This window comes from Drosophila biarmipes, chromosome 4 (assembly GCF_025231255.1).
Source record: "Drosophila biarmipes strain raj3 chromosome 4, RU_DBia_V1.1, whole genome shotgun sequence".
Classification (NCBI taxonomy): Eukaryota; Metazoa; Arthropoda; class Insecta; order Diptera; family Drosophilidae; genus Drosophila; species Drosophila biarmipes.
This window is the reverse complement of record NC_066614.1, coordinates 668,128-692,192: the sequence shown is the minus strand read 5'-3', so window position 1 is coordinate 692,192 and position 24,065 is coordinate 668,128. Positions and strand designations below refer to the sequence as shown.

At 35.5% G+C, this 24,065-nt stretch overlaps 1 protein-coding gene across 5 annotated transcripts in view; it reads left to right on the top strand.

Moving 5' to 3' along the window:
- LOC108036003 (transcription initiation factor TFIID subunit 3) overlaps positions 1 to 24,065 on the top strand; it is a 101,544-nt gene that overhangs the window by 53,484 nt on the left and 23,995 nt on the right. The window contains exon 9 of one of the 5 annotated variants that reach the window (XM_050887022.1): positions 20,541 to 20,556. The exons of 2 other annotated variants lie outside the window; for them this stretch is intronic. In XM_050887022.1, coding sequence (XP_050742979.1) covers positions 20,541 to 20,544 — 4 coding nt within the window. In that variant the 3' untranslated portion in view covers positions 20,545 to 20,556. Of the gene's footprint in view, positions 1 to 695; positions 720 to 8,384; positions 8,418 to 20,540; positions 20,557 to 24,065 lie in introns of those variants that run through there. 2 more of the 5 variants (XM_050887019.1, XM_050887020.1) reach the window with 2 other exon arrangements.

Genomic DNA, 24,065 nt, shown 5'->3' with positions numbered 1-24,065 from the left:
TACATTCAGAACGCTTCATTTAAATCAAACAACTAAGAAATGGCATATATAAATGCAGCGTGCCGAATGTACAAAATGTAGAAAGTATATTTATTTAGTAGATCGTATATTATATTTTCGTCAGAAAAGTTGATATCAGAAATTTTTTTTGTGTGTTTCTTATATTTAACTTTATATTGAGCTGTTTAACATAATCTTAAATTTCCAGGACCTTCAAATGGAGCTTAAATTCGCATGCTCAGCCAGTGTAGGATGCTCTGAACTGCTAATGTGGCCTTTTTTGTTTATTAATAAGTTTGAAAGGCCTTTTTTTTTACAAGAATGTGTCGTATTCCAAAAGTTGAGGAATCTCAAGGGCTATTACTTTTGAACGAAGCATCCGATTTCGACAGTTAAGGTGTCATTCGACGCGTATTTTCATTGAGAATACAACTAAGTTGGTTACGGGGTAATTATCTCCACCAGCCCTAACAGATCAAATTTTCCGAATTTTAACTTTTACACTTTCACACAGAATTTTGCAACAAAATGAAGGAGACGTTTCCGACCCCATAAAGTATATATATTCTTGATCAGCGTCACTAGACGAGTAAATCTGGCCATGTCCGTCTGTCCGTCTGTTTCTAAGCAATCTAGTCTCTCAGTTTTAGAGCTATCGGGCTGAAACTTTCCCAAAAGTCTTCTTTCTATTGCAGGTAGTATATAAGTCGGAACCAGCCGGATCGGTCAACTATATCTAATAGCTCCCATAGGAACTATCGGGGAAAAAATAAAAAAAAAGTGTTTTTGAATTAAATTTTATCAAAATCGGACGACTATATCATAAAGCTGCCATAGTAACGATCAGAAAATTAGTGGTTATTAAAAATTATACCTTCGTTATTTTTAAACATATTATTTTCTAAGCTTGGAAATAACTTTTATTAATTAGTTCTGAGTTTCGGATTAAATTTTATCAAAATCGGAAGACTATATCATATAGCTCTCATAGGAACGATCGGAAAATTGGTGGGAAAATAATATATAACAAATTAAAGCTTTGATGCTTTTTGACATATCACATTTTTAGTTTGGAAATAAAATTTTTTTTTAGTTCTGAAGAAAGCGTTTCCGACCCCATAAAGTATCTCGATTAGCCACGCTCACTATAACGCCAACAAACGGAGCAAAGGCTTAAATCTGTCTGGCAATAGGCGGTTGATGGCGCCGTAAAATATCGCCTTGCTCTACTATAGCGTCCTTTCTTGTTTTAATATATTAATTTCTTATTTTGGAAATATCATACTTAGAGTTTAAAATAAAATTTAAAAAATATCGGAGGACTTTATCATGAAGCTTCCATTGGAAAAACATACACGGCAATAAATTAAAATGGAACCATATCTTAATTGTTCTTTAGTTCGTTTTTAATTTTTAGGTATCAGAAAGCTTTGTACAAACAATGCACCCATGGAGAACGACCTGCAAGTGTATTGAAACTTCGGCTTGCCGTAGTAAGTTTTCTTTCTTGCTTTAAAACATGACAGGCATACTTTAAGAACATCCTTATTTAAAGGAGTTATATAAATCATAATCAAAAAAGAACTTCATTTGACTGTTCAAAACATTTTTACTAAACTAGATTTTTAGAACCAATGAAAATAACTTTCTATTTTGATAAATGTAAAAAAATGTAAATTAGCCAAGAACATCCTTATTTAAAGGAGTTATATAAATCATAATCAAAAAAGAACTTCATTTGACTGTTCTGAACATTTTTACTAAACTAGATTTTTAGAACCAATGAAAATAACTTTCTATTTTGATAAATGTAAAAAAATGTAAATTAGCCATGCCCTTAAAAAATTTTATAATATTTTTCGAGCGATAAATTAGTTTTTGTAAAAACATACTTCTTAAACTTTCGTGTCACCAGAGAATTTTTGGCCTTTAATACATAGTAGTAAAAGTAAAATAAATATTCTACATTTCTTGAAAGGGAGAAACGCCAAGAATACCGCGGAAAATAGCGTTCACCAATAGCAAGCAAACGCTAAGACGATGTGTAGGACTACGCTTGTTTCCCATTGGCTTGACTTCATATGTATTTTGCTCAGACTAAGAAAAGGAAACCTTTTCCTTCCCACCCATATGTTTTTAAATGCAGCTTCAGCGAAAATTTCGCGATTTACCATCAAAAGCCTGTTCTTGTCAGATAGTGACTTTTAGGGGTGCTTTTCGTACTTTCAGGTTTACCAAGCCCCCCTATCTCCTTAAGAATACTTCTTGTGCACTATCTCAGTACCGACGACTTGATTAATGCGCATTTATAAAATAAAGGCAAAAAAGCCAGTTTTACGGTACATTTCCTTCCCAGAAAAGATAACTAAGCCTAAACCAGTTAGTCCAGAAAATGTTCTCATAGTTTTCCTTTTCTTGGGGTACAAAAAGACAATTAAACCCAAAAAATACTGACCGCTGTCAGTAGTGAAGACGCCTGACCGTTTCCACCCTTTATAAGTCCGACATTAGTTCTCACGGGAGGATTTCGGACAGCAAAAGCATTCCCTTATGAAAACAAAATTAACCCAAAGCTTCAAATCTTGTTAAGAACTGTATTAGTACCAAAGTGGCTCAAAAGTTAGTCTTCTGTTTAAACGAATTCAAAATAAACTAATTTACTTTGCGCTTTACTTCCAGCTTAAGCATGCTATGAATTTTCGGAATATAGGTTTTAGGTACGGTCCTACCTTTTTAGAGTTGGACTACGGAGTCTTGGTTCACTAGACCTAGTTTGGAATTATGTATAAACAGAACTTCGGATTGGTTAGATGGCCATAATAAGTTCAGTTTTTATAAAGTATATATATTCTTGATCAGCGTCACTAGACGAGTCGACTTGTCTGTCTGTCCGTCCGTCTGTTCGTCCGTTTCTACGCAAACTAGTCTTTCATTTTTTAAGCTATCTGGCTGAAACTTTCCTAAAAGTCTTCTTTCTATTGCATGTAGTATATAAGTCGTATCGTGTGTTTTTTAACATATAGCCTTCTAAGCTTGGAAATAACATTTTTTAGTTAGTTCTGTATTTCGAATTAAATTTTATCAAAATCGGAGGACTATCATATAGCTGTCGTAGGAACGATCGTAAAATTGGAAAATAATATGAAACAAGAAAGGAAGTTATCTTCGGCAAGCCGAAGTTTGTATACCCTTGCAGTTATAAAAAATAATCAATAATTTTATTAAATTGAATTCGAAATTCTTAAAAATATAAAAATTTATATTCCCAATATTATAAGATAATAAGTCAAAAAGCCCCAAAGCTATAATAAAAATAAAATAAATAAAAAATGTTATTTCCAAGCGTAGGAGGTTATAAGTTAAAAAACACCGAAGATATAACTTTTTTTTATATATAGAAAGGTATATGTTAAAAAATACCAAAGATATAACTTTTTTTTTTAATTTCTTCCCCGATAGTTCCTATGCGAGCTATAAGATATAGTTGTCCGATCCGGCTGGTTCCGACTTATATACTACCTGTAATAGAAAGAAGACTTTTGGGAAAACTTTCAAACTGAGAGACTAGTTTGCTTAGAAACGGACGGACATGGCCAGATCGACTCGTCTTGTGACGCTGATCAAGAATACATATACTTTATGGGGTCGGAAACGTCTCATTCACTGCGTTGCAAACTTCTGACTGAATTCATTATACCCTCTGCAAGGGTAAAACAAGAAAGGGAATAAAAATCGGATTACTCTAACATATAGATGTTATAAAAATAAAAAATGAAATAATTTTTTGTAACATCATTGAAGCCAGCAACAATCCTTAGAAATGTCACATGGTGTTACTAAAGTTGAAAGTTTAACAACAAGGGTAAACAAACTTCGGCTTGCCGAACTTCCTTTCTTGTTTATAATGAAACTGTGGCACATCCGTGTAACACACTTGCACTACTTGGAAATTTAAATCTGAAATCACAACTCTTTAGATTTTATAGATTTTATGATATCAGCTTTCATATGGGCGATATTTAAAAGTTTGTGTGCGAATGAGCCAGACCCAAGGTAATGCGCACTATCATAAACGAATTGCAGATCACATAGACTAAAACGTATGGTGCACTGCCACCTCTAGAACAAACACGTGTAGTGGTGTCCTATGGATCTTTGCAATAGGTTCAAGTCCAGTTGAATATTAGCAAAATGTACATAAATTATTTTTATAGGGTTCAAGGACAAGGTTGTCCAGCCGCAAGAGATTCCTTTGCCATTGATGGAGCTAATAGGGGCCACCCAAAATGGCAATTAACTGAAGGATGAGGTCTGAGCGGTTGGTCATGCCAACGAGACGATTTGGTAAAGCATGCGCATGGCTTTCTAGCGCATTTGGTCAGTGGTCAATTCTAAAGAGCACATGCCATCTCTTATTGCAGTCTAAGAGCCATTTCAGCAGATTGGGAAGAATAAGAACCTGCTTAGTGAATTCCAGTCAGTCAGTTTAATGCAGAGGATATAAGAAATAGTGGGTGTATTCGCATCGCAGCCGTTTAACTAGACTACACTTTATTAATAGGGCGTTCATGAATATTGATTTAAATAAATTACTTATGGGTTGTTTACATTTTTTTTTTGCTTCATGCATGGTCTGATTCTTTTTATGTCAGGTGACTATCGTTTGCAGCGAATTATTAAGAGAGTATTATGATTTTAGTCAGAAGTTTGCAACGCAGTGAAGGACCCCAAAAGAATATATATTCTTGATTGCCATCACTAGATGAGTTGGCTTAGCAAAGTCCTTCTGTCCGTCCGTCCGTTTGTGAAACATTCTGAACAATTTTCTTTATTTTTTTCGGAACCAGTCGGATCGGTCAACTATATCTTATAGCTCTTAAAGGAACGATTGGAAAACTTATGGGAAAATAATATAAAACAAATAATTATACTATTGGCAATATCATTATTGTATTTCTAAGAATTTCGAATTAAATTTGATAAAATAAGACGACTCTAACAAATTGCTGTCAAAGAAACGGTCAGAGAAATAATTATTTTGAAGCTAGAATCAATCTTTAAAAATTGTACATGGTGTTACTACCTTTGTTTATTTCTTATAAGTGCACGGGTATACGGCTTGCCGAAGTTAACTTCCTCTCTTGTTTTTATTTTAATTAGACGATCATAAAATAACTTAAAAATCAATATCGAACACTTTCTCATCTCCACAGACATATGTGATGCAGCGTGCAGAATGAGAAAATATTAGAAGCGTAATTATTTAATGGAACAAACATATTCCCCGAAATATGATAGTACATTTTTTTCTGATAAGAGATGTTTTTCTTCGATCCAATATTCACTTAGGAAACTGGTTAAAGAAAAACTTATACGACCACAAAAACATTTAGAATATTTTTTTTATCATTTCCACGATAACTTTAAGATATAAATGTTTGATCCGGTTCGTTCCGACTTGTATACTATTATAATTAATAGAAATACGATTTTTTGACATTCCCGATAGCATTAGAACTGAGAGACAAGCTTGCGTAGAAACGGACAGAACACAGCAGACAGACATGGCTAGAACGACTTGTCTGGTGATGCTGGTCAAGAATATATATTCTTTATGGGGTAGGAAAAGTCTTCTTTATTGCATTTGACTGAAGTCCTTATACCTTCTGCAAGGGATAGCAATCCTACTTTAGTTCAAACTGCAAGTGCATTCAAAAAGAAATGTGTTTGATACTCGTTGGCGTTCTTAATATACAAATTTCTCAAGACTAACTAAAATACAATTTTATGTCCTGACGATAGAAAAATTCGTTAAACAAGGAGTAGACAAAACACATACAACAATTTTAACAGAAACAAATATTAAAAGATTTTTGTTTTATTGAAAGTACAGTTGATGTTATCGACTATTTAATATTCGTTATTCAGCTAAGGGGAGCGCGAGGGAGATGGAGGTGGACAGCAAAGGGACTATTTACAATATTGACATATTGCCATTATTTGCTTATAACTTTTGCCCGACTTGGAGAATTCAGAAACTTAGGAACTATCTTTACCTTTCCTTTTCCTAAGAAAAGGCGTATCTACACTATGTACAGTTTAGGTTGAGGGAAATTTTTCTCAACGCCAACGAAAATTCTCGCTGGCTATTTAAGGGGCGTGGTCTCGCAGCCTGTCGCGCACGCCGTTAAGGAACAACATGGTTGGGTGGGGCGGGTTTTGGGATAGGGGTGAGTTTGCCTTCCAAGCATTAACCCGGAATCGTAAAATTAAAATTGTAATGGCGGAAAGATTTTAAGAATTTTGACGCACACATAGAAAATTGATTGCGCAAAGCCGCAAATACATTGCTGAAAAGGACCTTTGACGTCGACGCAATTTAGCCGCTAAATTTAGGGGCGAAGAAAGTTTGGCACACGTTTGGAAGCACTCAACGCACATGTATGTTTGTATATACAAATAAGTAAAATGTATACTAAATCCGTCCATGTACTTCTAAGGTTCCCAGGCCATGTACTTACATAGGTCTCCACATAAAATTCTCAGTGTGTGTCGGTGCGTATACATACAAAAACACCCTCATTATGTTAAGCAGCGAAGCCAGAAACGTCCGGCAATGCTTACTTGGAAGGAAAAGAAAGAAAAGAGGGGAATAGTCTGGGAATCGAATAGTTGGAGGAGTAGAATGGAGCAGACGAAAGCACTTTGGAGGAGAAAACCCAACCCCTGGTTTGGCATTGGTTGAAGTTTCTAAAGATTTTGTTTTCGCGGAAAAAACACAAGGCGCATGGAATGCAAAATAATGTCTCCGTCCGATGTACATAAGCAGGCTCGCAGTTATAAGTAAGCAGTGTGTAGTTTTAACTTTCATGATAATTATTGATGGGTTTGTATTAAAAAAAATTATAAATTAAAAATTATTAAATTCAATTATAAATATTGGAATAAATAACACCCACAAAAATGTACAAAAAACTTTGAGATTGAACATTTTTATAAATGTTCAGAGTCGTAATTGAATAAGAATCTTAAGTGGTTGAATTTCTGGGGTGGTTCGCTAAACTACGGACGTGTCTTTACTTTTAATCAAACAAAAACACCTCTTAACGAGATAAGGGGTCGTGGCGATCACGCACTAACGGCGTACAAATGTTCTGATATCGACTTTTGTGAAGAATAATATTTGTTTATTCGACTAAATAAATACACTTTCTAAATTAAAAAAAAATGATGTTGGTGTTTTTTAAATATTACATTTTATTCTTGCGAATATCATTAAGTAAGTCAATTATATTAGGACAATTTCACTATAGGAAGAGTGTTTAGTAATTATTTAAATTACCTAATGATCTTTTCAGAGACGTATAGCACGTCTCCGTATCATTAGTTGTTTAGTTTAATTATTGGCATTTATAATCCGTAGAACAAATGTTTTCTATCTTGAGCCACTTTGTACACCCATAGGGTACCCAAAATCCTATAACTAAGATGGGGTGCATAATATATTCTTGATCAGCATCACTAGACGAGTCGATATAGCCATGTCCGTCTGTCCATCCTCAAACAAGTCTCTCAGTTTGAAAGCAGGAAGTAAATTAGTCTGAATCAGCCGGAATGGACAACTATATCATATAGCTTCCATCAGAATAATCGAAAGAAACAATTTTAAACAAGCAAGAACGCTATAGTCGAGTGCCTCGACTATCAGATACCGGTTACCCAGCTTAAGGGAGTAAAAGGATAATAAAGATATATATGCAGAAAAGCCATATTTTAGGGCGCCACCTACTTCGCTATTTCAGTAGATGTTATGTGGGCGGCAGACAGATTTAAGCGTTTTGGCCATTTGTGGGCGTTAGAGTGGGCGTGGCACCTTTTTTGGTGAGTCGATAGGTATTGAAGAGACAAATATATTTCAGTTAACATTTTGGTTCTAACATAAAAACTGTAGGCGCTACAGATTTTCGGATTGTGGGCGTTAGAGTGGGAGTGGCACCCCGAGATCTCAGTGTTCATACGGATGGATGGACAGACGGACATGGCTAGATCGACTCGGCTAGAGATCCTGATCAAGGATATATATACTTTATGGGGTTGAAAACGCTTCCTTTTACCTTTTACTCTACGAGTAACGGGTATAAAAATTATATCTTTGGCTTTTATACCCTTACAGAGGGTATAATAATTTCAGTCAGAAGTATGCAACGCAGTGAAGGAAACGTTTTCGACCCCATAAAGTATATATATTCCTGATCAGCGTCGCAAGACGAGTCGATCTAGCCATGTCCGTATGTCCGTCTGTCTATCCGTTTTTACGCAAACTAGTCTCTCAGTTTTAAAGCTATCGGTCTGAAACTATCCCAAAAGTCTTATTTCTATTGCAGGTAGTATATAAGTCGGAACCAGCCGGATCGGACAACTATATCATATAGCTCCCATAGGGACTATCAGGGAAAAAATTTTAAAAAAAATTATATCTTTGGTGTTTTTTAACATAAACCTTTCTAAGCTTGGATCTAACATTTTTAAAATTAGTTCTGAATTTCGAATTAAATTTTATCAAAATCGGACGACTAAATCATATAGCTCCCAATCGGAAAATTAGTGTTAAAATAATATTGAACAAGAAAGGAAGTTATCTTCGGCAGTCCGAAGTTTGTATACCCTTGCAGTTATAAAAAATAATCAATAATTTTATACAATTGAATTCGAAATTCTTAAAAATATAAAAATTTATATTCGCAATATTATAAGATAATATGTCAAAAAGCCCCAAAGCTATAATTTGTTTCAAATTATTTCCCACCAATTATCCGATCGTTCCTATGACAGCTTTATGTTATAGTCGTCCGATTTTAATAAAATTTAATTCAAAATTCAGAACTAATTAAAAAATATTATTTTCAAGTTTATAAGGTTATATGTTAAAAAACACCAAAGATCTAATTTTTATTTCATGTTTTTCGACTAATTTTCCGATTGTTCCTATGGCAGCTATATGATATAGTCGTCCGATTTTGATAAAATTTAAATCGAAATTCAAAACCAAATAAAAAATGTTATTTCCAAGCGTAGGAGGTTATAAGTTAAAAACAACGAAGATATAATTTGTATACCCTTGCATAGGGTATAATAATTTCAGTCAGAAGTTTGCAACGCAGTAAAGGAGACGTTTCCGACCCCATAAAGTAAATATATTCTTGATCTTGACGAGTCGATCTAGCCATGTCCGTAGCTATATGATATAGTCGTCCGATTTTGATAAAATTTAATTCGAAATTCATAACTAATTTAAAAATGTTATATCCAAGCTTAGAAAGGTATATGTTAAAAAAAAACCGAAGATATAATTTTTTTTTTTAATTTTTTCCCTGATAGTTCCTATGGGAGCTATAAGATATAGTTGTCTGATCCGGCTGGTTCCGACTTATATACTACCTGCAATAGAAATACGACTTTTGGGAAAGTTTCAGACCGATAGCTTTAAAACTGAGAGACTAGTTTGCTTAGAAACGGACGGACAGACGGACATGGCTAGATCGACTCGTTTAGTGACGCTGATCAAGATTATATATACTCGGAAACGTTTCCTTCACTGCGTTGCAAACTTCTGGCTGAAATCATTATACCCTCAGCAAGGGTATAAAAATGGGACCTAAACAACAATGTGTTTTATGTAAAACGTGAGGAAATGTCAATGGGTATACACAATAAGACTTATCCCGAAATCGTTGAAGGCGCTTTTAAGAAATTCTTTTGGTCATAATCATCAAACTATAGTACTTCGACAAATCATGTTAGGAAATCAAACATTAGTAGTTCACAAGTTACGGGTGTACAAAATTTAACTATACCTAGCTGTTTTATTGCCAAAAAGTGCTAGTTTTTTCAAAAGTGGTAGAATCAAAGTTTCTTTTATTAATGAAGTTTGAAATCGCACAAAAAAAGGGTCAATGCTCAGACAGTGTTGGATGCTCTGAACTGGTAAATGTGGCCATTTTTGTTGATTAATAACTTTGACACGGGTATCTTTACAATAATGTGTTGAGGAATCTCAAGGGCTATACACTTTAACATAAAAATACACCTATATAAAATAAACTTTGAACTAAAATATTAAAGCGGTGGTATTTATACAAATCGTGTTTAAAAGGCGCACATAGTAATTCGAAATACCTATTTAACGACGTATAGCACATGCCTGTAGCAATGCTACACAAGTTAGGCATATGCAAAATTGTGCTATATATAGCTACTTTATCGCGAAACTAGCTAATTTTTCCAAAAGTGGTAGAGCAAATGTTTCTTACATGGAGCCGTTTAATACCGTCTAGAATTTTAACGTTTTGGGACAACATGATAAATTGAAACTGTTGTGTTGCGTCTTACTTTTTAACGGAGCATACGTATATATTTTTAGTGAGACAGCGGGGAGTAGATATCCCCACCGGCCTCAACAGGTAAAATTTTCTAAATTTCAAATAACATTTTCGCTACTTTTTCTTCCACACCAATTGATTTTTTTTAGTTTTTGCAGTCCCTTTCGATTTATGCATCTCTCGAAACTAACGGACGATTACTGCAGTTTTTCATTTCTTCGTGTATATATAGTTGTCGCCTTCTCACATCCTCCTGGTGCGCTTTGTCACTACGCGGACTGTACCACAGTGATATAGTGGTCATAGAAACGATCCGAAACTGGTGGAATATATATGGACGTTGATGCCCTCGAACAGTACAAAGAAGAGGCCCAACGACACCAAGCACGTGCTTGTTACGCGCGGGGCCTTTTTATCAATTTGGGCAAAAATGCGAGTTCGCGAGGAAGATACATACATAAAATAAATAGAGACGGGACACAAATGAAAATAAAAGGCACAACTAAGAATTAAGCAAATGAGTTACAATATTAGTTTTTAATAATAAAAAAAATTTGATGTACATCGTGGCAAATTTAGAGTATAATAATTTCGTGTTAGTCTAACAGGAACGTTGAATGTTGGCGGTTTAAAAGATCTGCAGAATCAATGTCACCTCTTATAAGATTTTGTGTAAAAATAGCAAATAGCAATACCAAGCATTGCTCTACGATTTACAAGTGTAGGTAAATTAAGCAATTGTAATCTACTCTCGTAGGAAGGTAGCCTTACGTTTTGATCCCAGTTCAAACTACGCAGGGAAAATAAGAAAAATTTTTTTGTACCGACTCAATACGGTCGATGTGCACTTGATATTGTGGACTCAAAACCGACGAACAATATTCGATATTCGATTCCTTAGGACGGACAAGGGAGGTAAATAATAATTTGGTCGTATAAGGGTCATCAAATTCTTTTGACCAACGCTTTCTAAACCCAAGAACACTCATGGCTTTGTTAACAGTGGACATAATGTGGCAGTCAAATTTAAGTTCATCATCAGCTTACATTAGTACCAAGAATGTGTTATGATTGAGGGAAGATCGTTAATAAACAAAGTAGGCACTCCAGATGTCACGTAGATCAATTTTGAAACAGCACTCTTGAATATAACCCTTTGAGTCCTATTATTCAAGTAACATGAAATCCAAGATAATAGATTACCAGGAAACCCAAGCTGATCTAATTTAAATAAAAGAAGTGAGTGGTTAACGGAGTCAAAAGCCTTACTAAAATCTGTATATACAATGTCAGTCTGCATTTTTTTCTTAAACCCATTTATTACAATAGATGACAATTCTAGAAGGTTGGTGGTGGTCGATCTTCGCTTAACAAAACCATGCTGACACGAGGAACAAAAATGTTGCAAATGAGAAGTGATAATACATTCAAATGCTTTAGGAATTGCCGACAATTTAGAAATACCCCTATAATTTTGGGCATCTGCCTTCGCACCTTTTTTATGGAGTGGAATAATAAAAGAGTCCTTCCAGATAGAAGGAAAAACTGATGATGAAATAGACAAATTAAAGAGTTTAAGAATCGGTTTACAAAAGGTTGTCGCACAAAACTTAAGCACACATCCAGGAAGTCCATCTTGACCGGGAGAACATGTTGTCGTTGTTGTTGCTAAATCTCTTACGAGAGAGCTTTCGGTGATTACAGGGGAAAAAATACAATTTGCCTTATTTAAGGGAATATAGTAGTTAGAATTTGACCAAGCTGTCGGACTATAAGTAGTTTGGAAAAACTCAGCAAATAAATCAGCAATTTCAGAATCCGTCGATGCCTCCATTGAGTTTAGACGTACCGATGAAGGCAACGCCGATGCCTTACGCTTGGCATTGACAAAATTGTAAAACTGTTTCGGATCGTTTGAAAATTCAAATTTACATCGACTTAGATACATAGCATAGCAATGACTGTTGAGAACATTAAAATCTGTTCGAGCCACCACATATTTCGAAAAATCTGCTGGTCTATCCGATTTTTTATACTTTTAATTGTTAATTTAAGATTTTTAAGTCTTTGAATCGCATTGGTAAACCAAGGAGGCATGTGTAGGTTTGAAAGAAACCCATCAAGTACGCATTCATTAAAATGTATTTAAGACTGTATAGAATAGTTCAATGTCTGTACAAGTGTACAAGTCTCTCCAATTATAATGATAAATCATATCGATATGTTTATTATAGTCACATTTACATCATCTCATTTTAGTTGGAGAAACTAAAGGAGAGAGGGTATCAGAGCAGGGGAGGCAAATTGTCAGTTGCATAGTTGGATGATATCGGTCTTCAGGTACAACAAGAGCGTCAATTCTACATACTGTGATTTCAGACGGGTCTGAAACAAACACAATATCTAATTGTCTGCTTAAGGAATTTTTTATAAAGCTTACTTGCTGTAACGATATTTCTTAAAGACCATCCACAAAATCATGGGCGGATAACGGCATAGCGACAAATGAGTCAGTAGGAGGAGACCAAGAAATATCAGGTATATTAAGTCACCTAAAACAATCAAAAGGTCTCTGTTAGAAAGAAGGGATGAAACAGATTTTATTGCAGACAGATTGTGCTCATAAATTACTAGGTCAGAGTCAGGTGGAATATAAGAACATGTAACAAAAACGGATAAAGATTGCAAAGAAACTTTCACACTTAGAAATTCATTTTCATTCGGTATGTGAACGAGAATTCTTTCATATGTTAGGCTGGGGGTAACGGCAACCAGGACACCGCCCCCCCACGTGAGTGGCGATCGGTCCTATAAGTATTGAAGTTATTAGCCAGAACTTCAGAGTCGGATATCCCTGGTTTCAGCGAAGTTTCCGTAAAAGCTAAAATATCTTCGGTAAATGCAGAGGAGTCAGCATAAAGCTAATCCCCTAACATTTTGATTCGCCAAAATTAATCTTTATTTTTTTGGCACAGTGGAGGGCCTGTTATTTGTTCTCGGTTTATTTGGAACAAATTCTTTAATTACTAAATCATCATTAAGCCAAAAGCTTTCAGAAAGTAAAACATTAAAAACATCAGGCGGAGCAAATATTTTAAAAGACGTCCTACGAGCGTATGAAAATCGAAATTGTTCAACTGCAATATCTTCGGATGGGAATTTTTCACGTATAAATTCCAGAACATCCTCAGATGTGGTATCTGGGGTGAAAGTTTCTTACGCCCCCCAGCAGCAGTCTGAACCTCACTAGGCTGAGATCCAGGAACGGTGACTAAAGTACCTATAAGCTTACAAGGTTATATGTTAAAAAAAAACAAAAGATATAATTTTTATTTCATGTTTTCCTACTAATTTTTCGATCGTTCCTATGGCAGCTATATGATACAGTCGTCAGATTTTGATAAAATTTAATTCGAAATTCAAAACCAAATAAAAAATGTTATTTCCAAGCGTAGGAGGTTATAAGTTAAAAAACACCGAAGATATAATTTTTCAATATTATTTTACCACTAATTTTCCGATTGTTCCTTTGGGAGCTATATGATAAAGTCGTCCGATTTTGATAAAATTTAATTCGAAATTCAGAATTAATTCAAAAATGTTATATTCAAGCTTAGAAATCCTATGGGAGCTATACGATATAGTTGTCCGATCCGGCTGGATCCGACTTATATACTACCTGCAATTGAAAGAAGACTTTTAGGAAAGTTGCAGCCCGATAGCTTTAAAACTGAGAGACTAGTTTGCATAGAAACGAACGGACGGACAGGCGGACATGGCTAGATCGACTCGTCTTGTGACCCTGATCAAGAATATATATACTTTCGGTTGGAAACGTCTCCTTCACTGCGTTGAAAACTTCTGACTGAAATCATTATACCCTCTGCAAATAAAAACTGCAGGCGCTACTTAATTTCGCAGATTGTGGGCGTTAGAGTGGGCGTGAAACATACTCGAGAAGCTCAGGAACCCCAGGAATCTGCATGCCCAGTCTGAATTTTCTAACTCTTATAGTTTCCGAGATCTCAGCGATCATACGGACGGACGGACATGGCTAGATTGACTCGGCTAGTGATATTAGTTATCCTGATCAAGAATGTACATATGTACTTGATGTGGTCGGAAACGCTTTCTTCTGCCTGTTACTTACTTTCCGACGAATCTAGTATACCCTTTTACTCTACGAGTAACTGGTATGAAGAGGGGCCTGGACAAAGTTTTTCTCAATATCGATTTTACACATCTTATACTGAAAAGGCCGCGCTTAGCATCAAAAGTTCTTTTGACAAATCAATTGAAATGACTCTCGCGCCACCTAGCTATACGCGGCCTTTTCTGTTTCAGTCGCAACCATTTAACCCCTTCAAATGATGATTTTGATTTGTCCTTGTGAACTGGAAAAGCAAAAAGTTCTATGAAAGTCGGACCTTTGGAACAGGGGTGGCACACTTGGCAGATTTTGACTCATATGTTTTCAATCCTAATATGTCCCCTAACGTAACGTCACAGGCACTACGTGCCTACGTAGCAACACACATCATATGGGTGGCGAAAAAAGGATCTAAAGCTTACGTCTGTGCTTATTCTGTGAAGAAAAAGCTTTAGACTGAGCTTTAATTACTAAGCGAATTTAGGTAAAGTAAGCGAATTGAAAAACTAAGCGAAATCAAACAAATTATCCGGTCAAGCGAAATAGAGTCAAAGTACGCTTAAGTCATACACAAAAATAATATTTTTAAGGCATTCGGGGTGCATAGAAATCGGAGAGCGATGTGCAGCCTTATAATTGTACACTACTTCGTACAATTTACTAATTGGTTTCTAAGGCACCGCTGGTTGTAAAAAAATAAATCAATACAGCTTTTATTTCTAAGAAAAAGGCAACTTATTTTATGATTTCTAGTGCCACGTCTGCGACTTTATAATAAAGAAGCCTTCTGCTTCTTTCGTTGCTGTGGGGCTTACTGGTGTCAGAAGGAGTGGTGGAGGGGCTGAAGTTGGTGTTCTGCTTAAAATAAAAATAAGTCCCAACTTTTGGCTCTGTAAAATTAAAACTCGCGCAGAGGCGGAAGGCAAGAGGCGAAGAGTCGCTCTCAGTCCGGGGATTGGCTTGATATCTGAAACGTAGCTCCGCCTCCGCCCAGCCACTCTTACGACTTTCCTTCTCGTGCGTTTTTCTTGCGGCCCACGTTTTTTTCGCAGCCGTGCCTCCCAACCCCTTTTCTCACTTACGGCTTGCTTTCATGTTATTTTTCATTGGGTTTTCATTTGCTTTCTTAGAAAACATTTCCTTTCCGCCTAGCAATCGCTTGTGCTGGCGGGGAGGGAAATTACAAATGGTACAGTCGCCGTAAAGTATGCTTAAAAATTGAGACAAAATGCGTTAAGTGAACTCTGAAGAGCGTTGCCTATTTTTGGGGTGAGCTAGTAGAATGCCTCGCGCTAGAATGTATGCAACAACTAATTGAAGCTTAGAGCCGGAAAAAGATTCGAAGTGAATTGGAACGAGGAAAGCCGACACAAAATCTCGAATATTTTTATTATTATAAATTTTAATATAACTCGTTACTAGTTACTCGTTGAATAAAGGGGTATATTTTATTGGCGGAAACAAACTCACAAACCGCTCAAAACTGTGTCGCTAGAAAAAATATTCTAACTGAAATGTATTGGTCATGTCAATACCTATCTTTTGACCTAAAGAAATTATGCCACGCCCGCATTAACGCCCATAACGCTTAAATCTGTCTGCGGCTTTTATAGCTTCATCTGCCTTTTGCTCATTTTAGTTGAGTGTGCGGCATATTGTTTGGTAATAACTTTCCTATAGTTTAAATGCTAAAATGTATTGTATGTATGTATTGTATTGTATGCTAATGTAATGTATTGTTCTCGTCAATATCTATCGAATGACCTAAAAAATTGTTTCCACGCCCACAAACCTCCAAAGAAAAAATCATTGACGCCAGAGCCGGACAATGAGAAATCTTTTTATTCGGATAGTTGCGGCCGAACTTGCAGCTTTGAACGAAGCCGTTCGACAAAATATTTTATTAAACAACTAGTGCAAACATTTAGTTAGATTGTTCATGCTTAGTTTTTTGCCCATTTTATGTATTGCTCACTCCTTCTTGGCGCTTCTATAAACAGAGAAAAGTGACGAAAAATTAGAGTGAAAAGTGTTGACGGCAGAAGGAGAAGCTGAAGAAAGCGTTTCCGACCCCATAAAGTATATATATTCTTGATCAGGATCTCTAGCCGAGTCGATCTAGACATGTCTGCCTGCTTGTCTGTCCGTCTGCCCGTCTGCCCGTCTGTCCGTTTTTCCGTATGAACGCTGAGATCTTGGAAACTATAAGAGCTAGAACAGTCAGACTTGGCATGCAGATTCCTGGGCTTCCTGCGCAGCGTAAGGTGCCACGCCCACAATCCGCTAAATCTGTGGCGCCTACAGTTTATATGATAGAAAAAAATGTTAACTAAAATGTACTATTTTTTTGATATCAGAAGTTGTCGGACCAATATATCGTTTACCTCACATGGGAATAATCAAAAACCTATTTTAAACAAGAAAGGAAGTTAACTTCGGCAAGCCGAAGTTTGTAACCCTTGCAGTTATAAAAAATAATCAATATTTTTATTAAATTGAATTCGAAATTCTTAAAAATATAAAAATTTATATTCCCAATATTATAAGACAATATGTCAAAAAGCCCCAAAGCTATAATTTGTTTCACATTATTTCCCATTAATTATCCGATCGTTCCTATGATATAGATCAGAACTAATTTAAAAATGTTAAATTCAAGCTTAGAAGGTTATATGTTAAAAAAAACAGAAGGTATAATTTTTTTTTAAATTTTTTCCCCGATAGTTCCTATGGGAGCTATAAGATATAGTTGTCAGACTGGTTCCGACTTATATACTACCTGCAATAGAAAGAAGACTTTTGGGAGAGCTTTAAAACTGAGAGACTAGTTTGCGTAGAAACGGACGGATAGACGGACATGGCTAGATTTACTCGTCTTGTGATGCTGATCAAGAATATATCTACTTTATGGGGTCCTTCACTGCGTTGCAAACTTCTGACTGAAATCATTATACCAAGCAAGCGTATAAAAATTAAAAAAATATTTTGTTGGTGTTTTTTTTAATATAATGCCTAAAAACGCGCAAAGTAATGTCTAAAAATGGGAAAGCTCTCAACTTACATTGCTTCCATTCGCTTTTGCTGAAATACTCATATATGAGGTTTGAAAATAGCATTATATAACATTTTTCTTGCTTTTAATAATTTATTCTTAAAAACTTTAATTAAAAATTTTGTAATAAGTTTTGTAATGCTTTTCAAACTGAAGAGAAATGGGTTGCTATTTTTTGGTGTTAGATATCAAAAGTTGAGTAATCTCAAGGGATATAAGATTTAAGATTTAAAAAGAATTCGTTCGATTCAATTTCGAGAAAATGGTCAAAAAGTGGGTTCAAAAAAAACCCTTTTGTCATAACTCTAAATCTATTATATTTAGACAATTTCACTATACGAAGAGTACTTAGCAAATTATCTTTTCTGAGACATAAATGTTGTTTTTCAAAAGTCGTAGAACAAACGTTTTCTATCTCAATCTACTTTATACACCCATAGGGCTCCCAAAAACATACATACAAGAATTTTCCTTTTGGGAAGAATAAAAAAATCATTGGATTTCAACAAACTGTCATTCAATGCGTATTTTCAGGAAGAACAAAACTAGGTTAAAAGCCAGAGTCATTTTTCCCCACCATAACCAGCAGATCCAATTTTCTAAATTTTCAATTTTACACTTTCACCGCTGGTCACTGCCTGGAAATTTTAGATGATGTTAAACAGTTTAATATAAGAAACATAGTTCTGCCACTTCTGGAAAAGTAAGGTTTGAAGGTTATTAATAAAAAGAAGGTGCGCATTTACCAGTTCAGAACACTGCCTGAGCATTGTACTTTTTTGTGCGTATTCAAACTCTATTTGACGGTTCTGGAAATTTGCAATAAGGGCCTTGAGATTTATAGACTTTTATATGCTACTACTTTTGGAAAACTTATCTAGTTTGTCGAGAAAAAAGCAAAAAAGCAATTGGTGTGCACTATTATAAAGGTTTTTTGAAATGCCTTGAACGCCTTTCTAACATTATTTGTCTAAATACCACCGCTTAAAAATTATGGGCAAAGGTTTTTTATTCAATTTATTTTATCCTTTTTTTTTCTTCTTTTCTTTAACGATTTTGGGTAAAATTTTAAAGTAAAAAAAATGGCTTGTAGAATTGGCAATGCAGAAAGTTTAGATTAGATAGATAAATTGTACTTTATTATTTAAAATGCTAATATATATTCGTGTTTGCTTCGCTAAAAAGTTAACTGTTAAGCCACCATTACATAGTAACGTTCAAAGTATATAGTTGATTAACTATCAAAAATACTTACCCTATCGTAAGCCTAAAGCTCCGAAAACAACAACTTTACCTAAAACATATTCTCTGAAGCCTTCAACATACTTTCCGGAATATAATCTGGAAGTCATTCTGCAAATTCTTCACAGTGCACTTTGAGATTGCTTTTTTAATTTTGCTTTTAAATTATCATGCTGCAGTAATGTAACTATGAATTTGAAAAATAATCTTATTCCTCTTATAGGTATATATTTACTTTTAAATATGCAGTACTCTAACGAATAGACCCCGCTTTACATTGGTACAACTTACCAATGAATTTAGTCGCTTTAAAACCCTTTACTCTACGAGTAACGGGCATACAAATTGTAGATCTTAGTTCTCTTTATTTAATTAAAGTGCATACATTTGTGTGAACATTGAATATGCGTATCCTAAATCGTCTTGCCCTGCTACACAAAGGTCTAAGTACAAAATAATGTCAGTATGTAGGTAGCAGAGCACATATAAGCCCGCGCAGCTATATAGAAAATGATGCTCTATCTTATCCCCAAGGCTGGTGTTCATTTTTCAAAACTTCTGCGCCTTTTTTGTAGCATGCTTCGTGTGTGCTGCTGCCTTTAGTCTTGTATTCAGTCTCGCAATAAGTTGCTCCCTTTCGCTCAGCATAAGCACACAGCGACGGCTCTGAGCATGGGTATGGAAGTAGGGGTTTGGGGTATGGTGTCGCAGCGGCGTCGGCTAGCGAACGTCTTTGCACCCCGAGCCCCAGTAGCAGCCCTATTGCGCATTCCCCACTCTCCAGATCCGATTCCTTTCTCTCGCCCTCGCCTCACTACCCAACCCCCCAACCAGCCCCCACCCAGCCCGTTCACGCCGCAGATGTAGCGCCCGTCTCCTTTGGCATTTTAAACTTGAGCCCCCTCTTGAGTAGGTTGTGTTTCATTAAAAAACATCACCAGCAAGCGAACTCGGCCTCTGCCGCCAAAGTCTCCATCTCCAAGTACACATACGTAAGAAGGAACACAGAAAAAGAGAGAACAAAGGAAGGACGTAAAAATGTTCTGCTGGGGAGGAACTGAAGAAAGTTGCTCGGAAATATTCAACAAAAAATGTAGCTATGGCATTTGGCGGTAACAAAAATGGAGGCGGCGTGTGTGTGTGCAACGGGTGTGTATGTGTGCGCAGATGCCAGTGTGTAAGGCACCGAACCATTATCTCATACACCTCGTCCTGTTCGCGAAAATGTGGTTGCTCTGCAGATATATATGGGCACCCAGTAGAAAATTTACTCACAAAACCGTTTGAACTTAGAATCCAGGAGACGTCCAGCTGAAATCTGGCGTACAGTAGCACTGCATTTAGCTGTGTATTCGTCGTTAGGTATATATTTATAGAAGAGAAAACGCTACAGTCGATGGCCTCGACTATTAGATACCCGTTAATCAGCTAAAGGGAGTTCTAGGGGGATTAGCACCAAGCCGCCAAGACGCTCAGTGGCGTACTGCTGAAACGGTTATATAAGATTCTTCCGAAAGTATGTAACAAGTAAAAGAAAGCGCCCACATTATTGAAGTCGCTCCCATCATACCCGTTACTCGTAGAATAAAAGAAAGCCTTTCCCACCACGTAAAATATATATGTTCATTAGCCGAGTCGATCTAGCCATACCCGTCTGTCCGTCCGTTTCCAAAGCTATCGGGCTGAAAATTTCCAAAAAGTGTTCTTTCATTTGCAGGTAGTATATAAGTCGGAATCAGCCGGAGCGGACATCTATATTTTATAGCTCCCGCAGTGAAGGAGACGTTTCCGACCCCATAAAGTTTATTTATTCAGTCAACGTCACTAGACGAGTCGATCTAACCATTTCCGTCTGTCCGTCCGTCTGTCCGTCCGTTTCTACGCAAACTAGTCTCACAGGCTCGATGATATCGGGACGAAATTTTTCAAATGTCTTATTTCTATGATATGTAAGGACATTTTGGTATCAATGTTCTCAATTTAAAAACGAAATTCAAGAAAGGGAAATATTAAATTGAGTTTATTAAACAATTTGATAGTTATGATGGTTTGATAAATATACATTATATTAAATATTATTATTTGTATTTCAGAATTTTAAATTACATTTTCTGAAAATCGTTTCGATTGACATTAGGAAGATAATTGAAACTTCGTTATGTTTGATCTTATTCTATTCTGAGTCGATATAAAGTTTTTACTTTTCATTTTAGTATTACGAATTTATTTACAAACTTCAACTAGAAAAAAGTTTGGAGTAAAGAAGCATAATTATTATCATGGCCTTGAACGAAAGGCGCTCTTACAATTTCTTTATTTTACTTCGTGCAAGCGAATTTTTTATTAAAGAAAATTTCCTATTTGGTAATAGTAGCTTGCGATGTCGCGACTCTACTTATGTATGTACCCATGCGCTTCTTTTAATTTCATCCGAAAGCAGAAAGGAAGTAGCAGAGCTTGTACATAGAGATACAGGGACACCTCCCTTCCTTATTGACTGCCTCTTTCTTTTTATATGAGGGTTGAAGCAAAGGGAATGAGTAAGCTGTTTTTCAACCCGAAAAGAAATGGTTAGAGCACTGCTCAGCAATACCTGTGGGATGATGAATAACCTACTGCATTTAATAATTCGGTGATACATTTACAATTCCAACAACCCCTTACAGTGTTAGACTTTTAAAATATTTCAACGAGGCAAATAATGGAAAGAAGAAAGAGAATATTTTGCTGTGAAACTAAGAAGATAAATAATTAAAAATTTATTTTTATATAAATAATATATATATGTGTCTGGTATTGCCTTTAAACCCGTAAGATTATATAACTAGCCCATTGATAATAAGAAAAATAAAATTGATTGAAAATTCAGTTTTACGGCCAATGTGGACCTAAAATAAGTACAAATGTGCTACAACGTTTAGTTTAAGTTTGTCGAATTGACCAATGTACACAAACCAAAAAGTAGCATATAACAAAGCTCTAACAATTTTTTCTGGAAATAAAATATGTAAACATTTGTTTTTGAAACAACCCATTTATAATAGGAGTGTCTTTATGTCATATTCTTACGTTTACAAAATATATGGAAAGGCATTTGTCACTTAAATTTTAATTAGAAGATTACCTAATGATACATTTTTTGACTAGATTAATCAAAAATATGTTCGTTTGTAATGTGTAATGTCACCACGCTATATATGGTTTAAAATATGGTCCATAAATAGACGGGATCCGGTTTTCACATTCACATGTTTCTTTCGGTTCATCTTTAAAACGCAAAAATTGGTGCGTCGGTTGATGCAACTGAACAGCGGAACTGAGTAAGCTCCCGATTTTTTTGACCCGTTCAAATCCGCCCCGTTTGCAGGTTTTCCTTTTTTTATTATTTGAAAATTTTTATATTATTATTAAATGAATTTTACAACAAAAAACGTCCAACTCATTTATACCAGTGGGAACGAGGACCTTTTTCTCAATGGCAGAGCCCTTACCAACGTAAAATAGTTCGCTAAGACACATGCAATTAGCAATGTTATTAGAAATTAGAATTAGAAACTAAGTAACCCCTGTTCGAATCAGTTTGTTCAGCAGGGTGCTACTCATTATCTAACGCTCACAATCCTGAAGTTTTTAAAAAATTAAAAAAATTTTATCTGAATATGTTGATCTCGTCAACAATTATCGATTGAGTTAAAAAAAAGTTTGCCTCACACATTATAAATCTGCCTACCGCCCACAGGACCATATATTGAAAAAGCGGGTAGGTGTCGCTTTGCTGTTTGTATATCTCCTTTTCGCTTTTGCTCTATTTAGCTGAGTAACGGGTAACCATCTGGGTTTGATCATGACGGGCTTAAAATAAGTTGGTGGTCAAAATAGAGTCCATATTACCTTAACTCAAGTCATTTTTTGGTTCAAATTCCATTTTATTTTATACTGCGTGTAAGTATTAACAATTTATATAATGACTGCAGGTTGTTCCTAATGAATTTCATATAAATAAAATATTTGCATAAGCAAAGGTCTCTATTTGCGCTGTAGCTGGCAGAACGAGAACACTTTAGGAAGTGTAATTATTTAGTCAAATTAACAAGAATTATTCGTCACAAAAGCCGATATCAGAACTTTTGATACTTGATGGTTGTCGATCGCCACGACCCCTTACTTCGTTAAAATGCGTTTTTGTTTGATATTAGAAGTTTTGGATACCATCGTCTAATAATAACTTCATTTAGATATTTGCACGCAGTGAAAAAGACGTTTCCGAACCAATAAAGTATATATATGTTTGATCAGCATCACAAGGCGTGTCAATCTATCGAAATCCGTCTGTCCGGCTCTACGCAAACTAGTCTCTCAGTTTTTATGCTTTTATCGATGATGTAATTAACCCAAAGGGATTTCAAAACACTTATTTGTTAAATAATTCTTTAAGACTAAAACTTAAAAAACAGCTCTAACTTATTTTTTCTCTATTCCTAACTTATTAAATATCGCCAGAAGATTTGCTGTTGCTTTTCGATTTCCAGAAAGGTGGTGGTTTTGTTTGGTTGACTCTTTAACCAAATAAAAATGGCGACCTTCTGTGTAAGAAAGAAACGAAGAAGGGGTGGATTTATAAAATACAATTTAGTATATGATAAATATTGGTAAGCAACCATCCCTATATTTTGTTGCTTTAAAAACTGAATGAAAATTAAATCCAAGTTTGGTTTTGTTTTTTAGACTACATGGTAAATTCATAAAACTATGATGATCAGTGCACGTAGGTACACAGTGCACGGGAAGAGGTTGGTGTATGCATTTACTATAGCAACTTCGGCTTACCGAAGCTAACTTCCTTTCTTGTTTTTTAATTTTTTTGCCCGATAGTTCCTATGGGACCTATAAGATATAGTTGTCCGATCCTGCTGGTTCCGACTTATATACTACCTGCAATAGAAAGAAGACTTTTGAGAAAGTTTCAGCCCGATAGCTTTAAAACTGAGAGACTAGTTTTCGTAGAAACGGTCGGACGGACGGACGGACATGGCTAAATCGACTCGTCTGACGCTAATCAAGAATATATATACTTTATGGGGTCGAAAACGTGTCCTTCACTGCTTTGCAAACTTTTGACTGAAATCATTATATCCTCTGCAATGGTATACAAATTATATCTTCGGTATTTTTTCACATATAATCTTCTAAGCTTAGAAATATCATTTTTTATTGGTTTTGAATTTCGAATTACATTTTATCA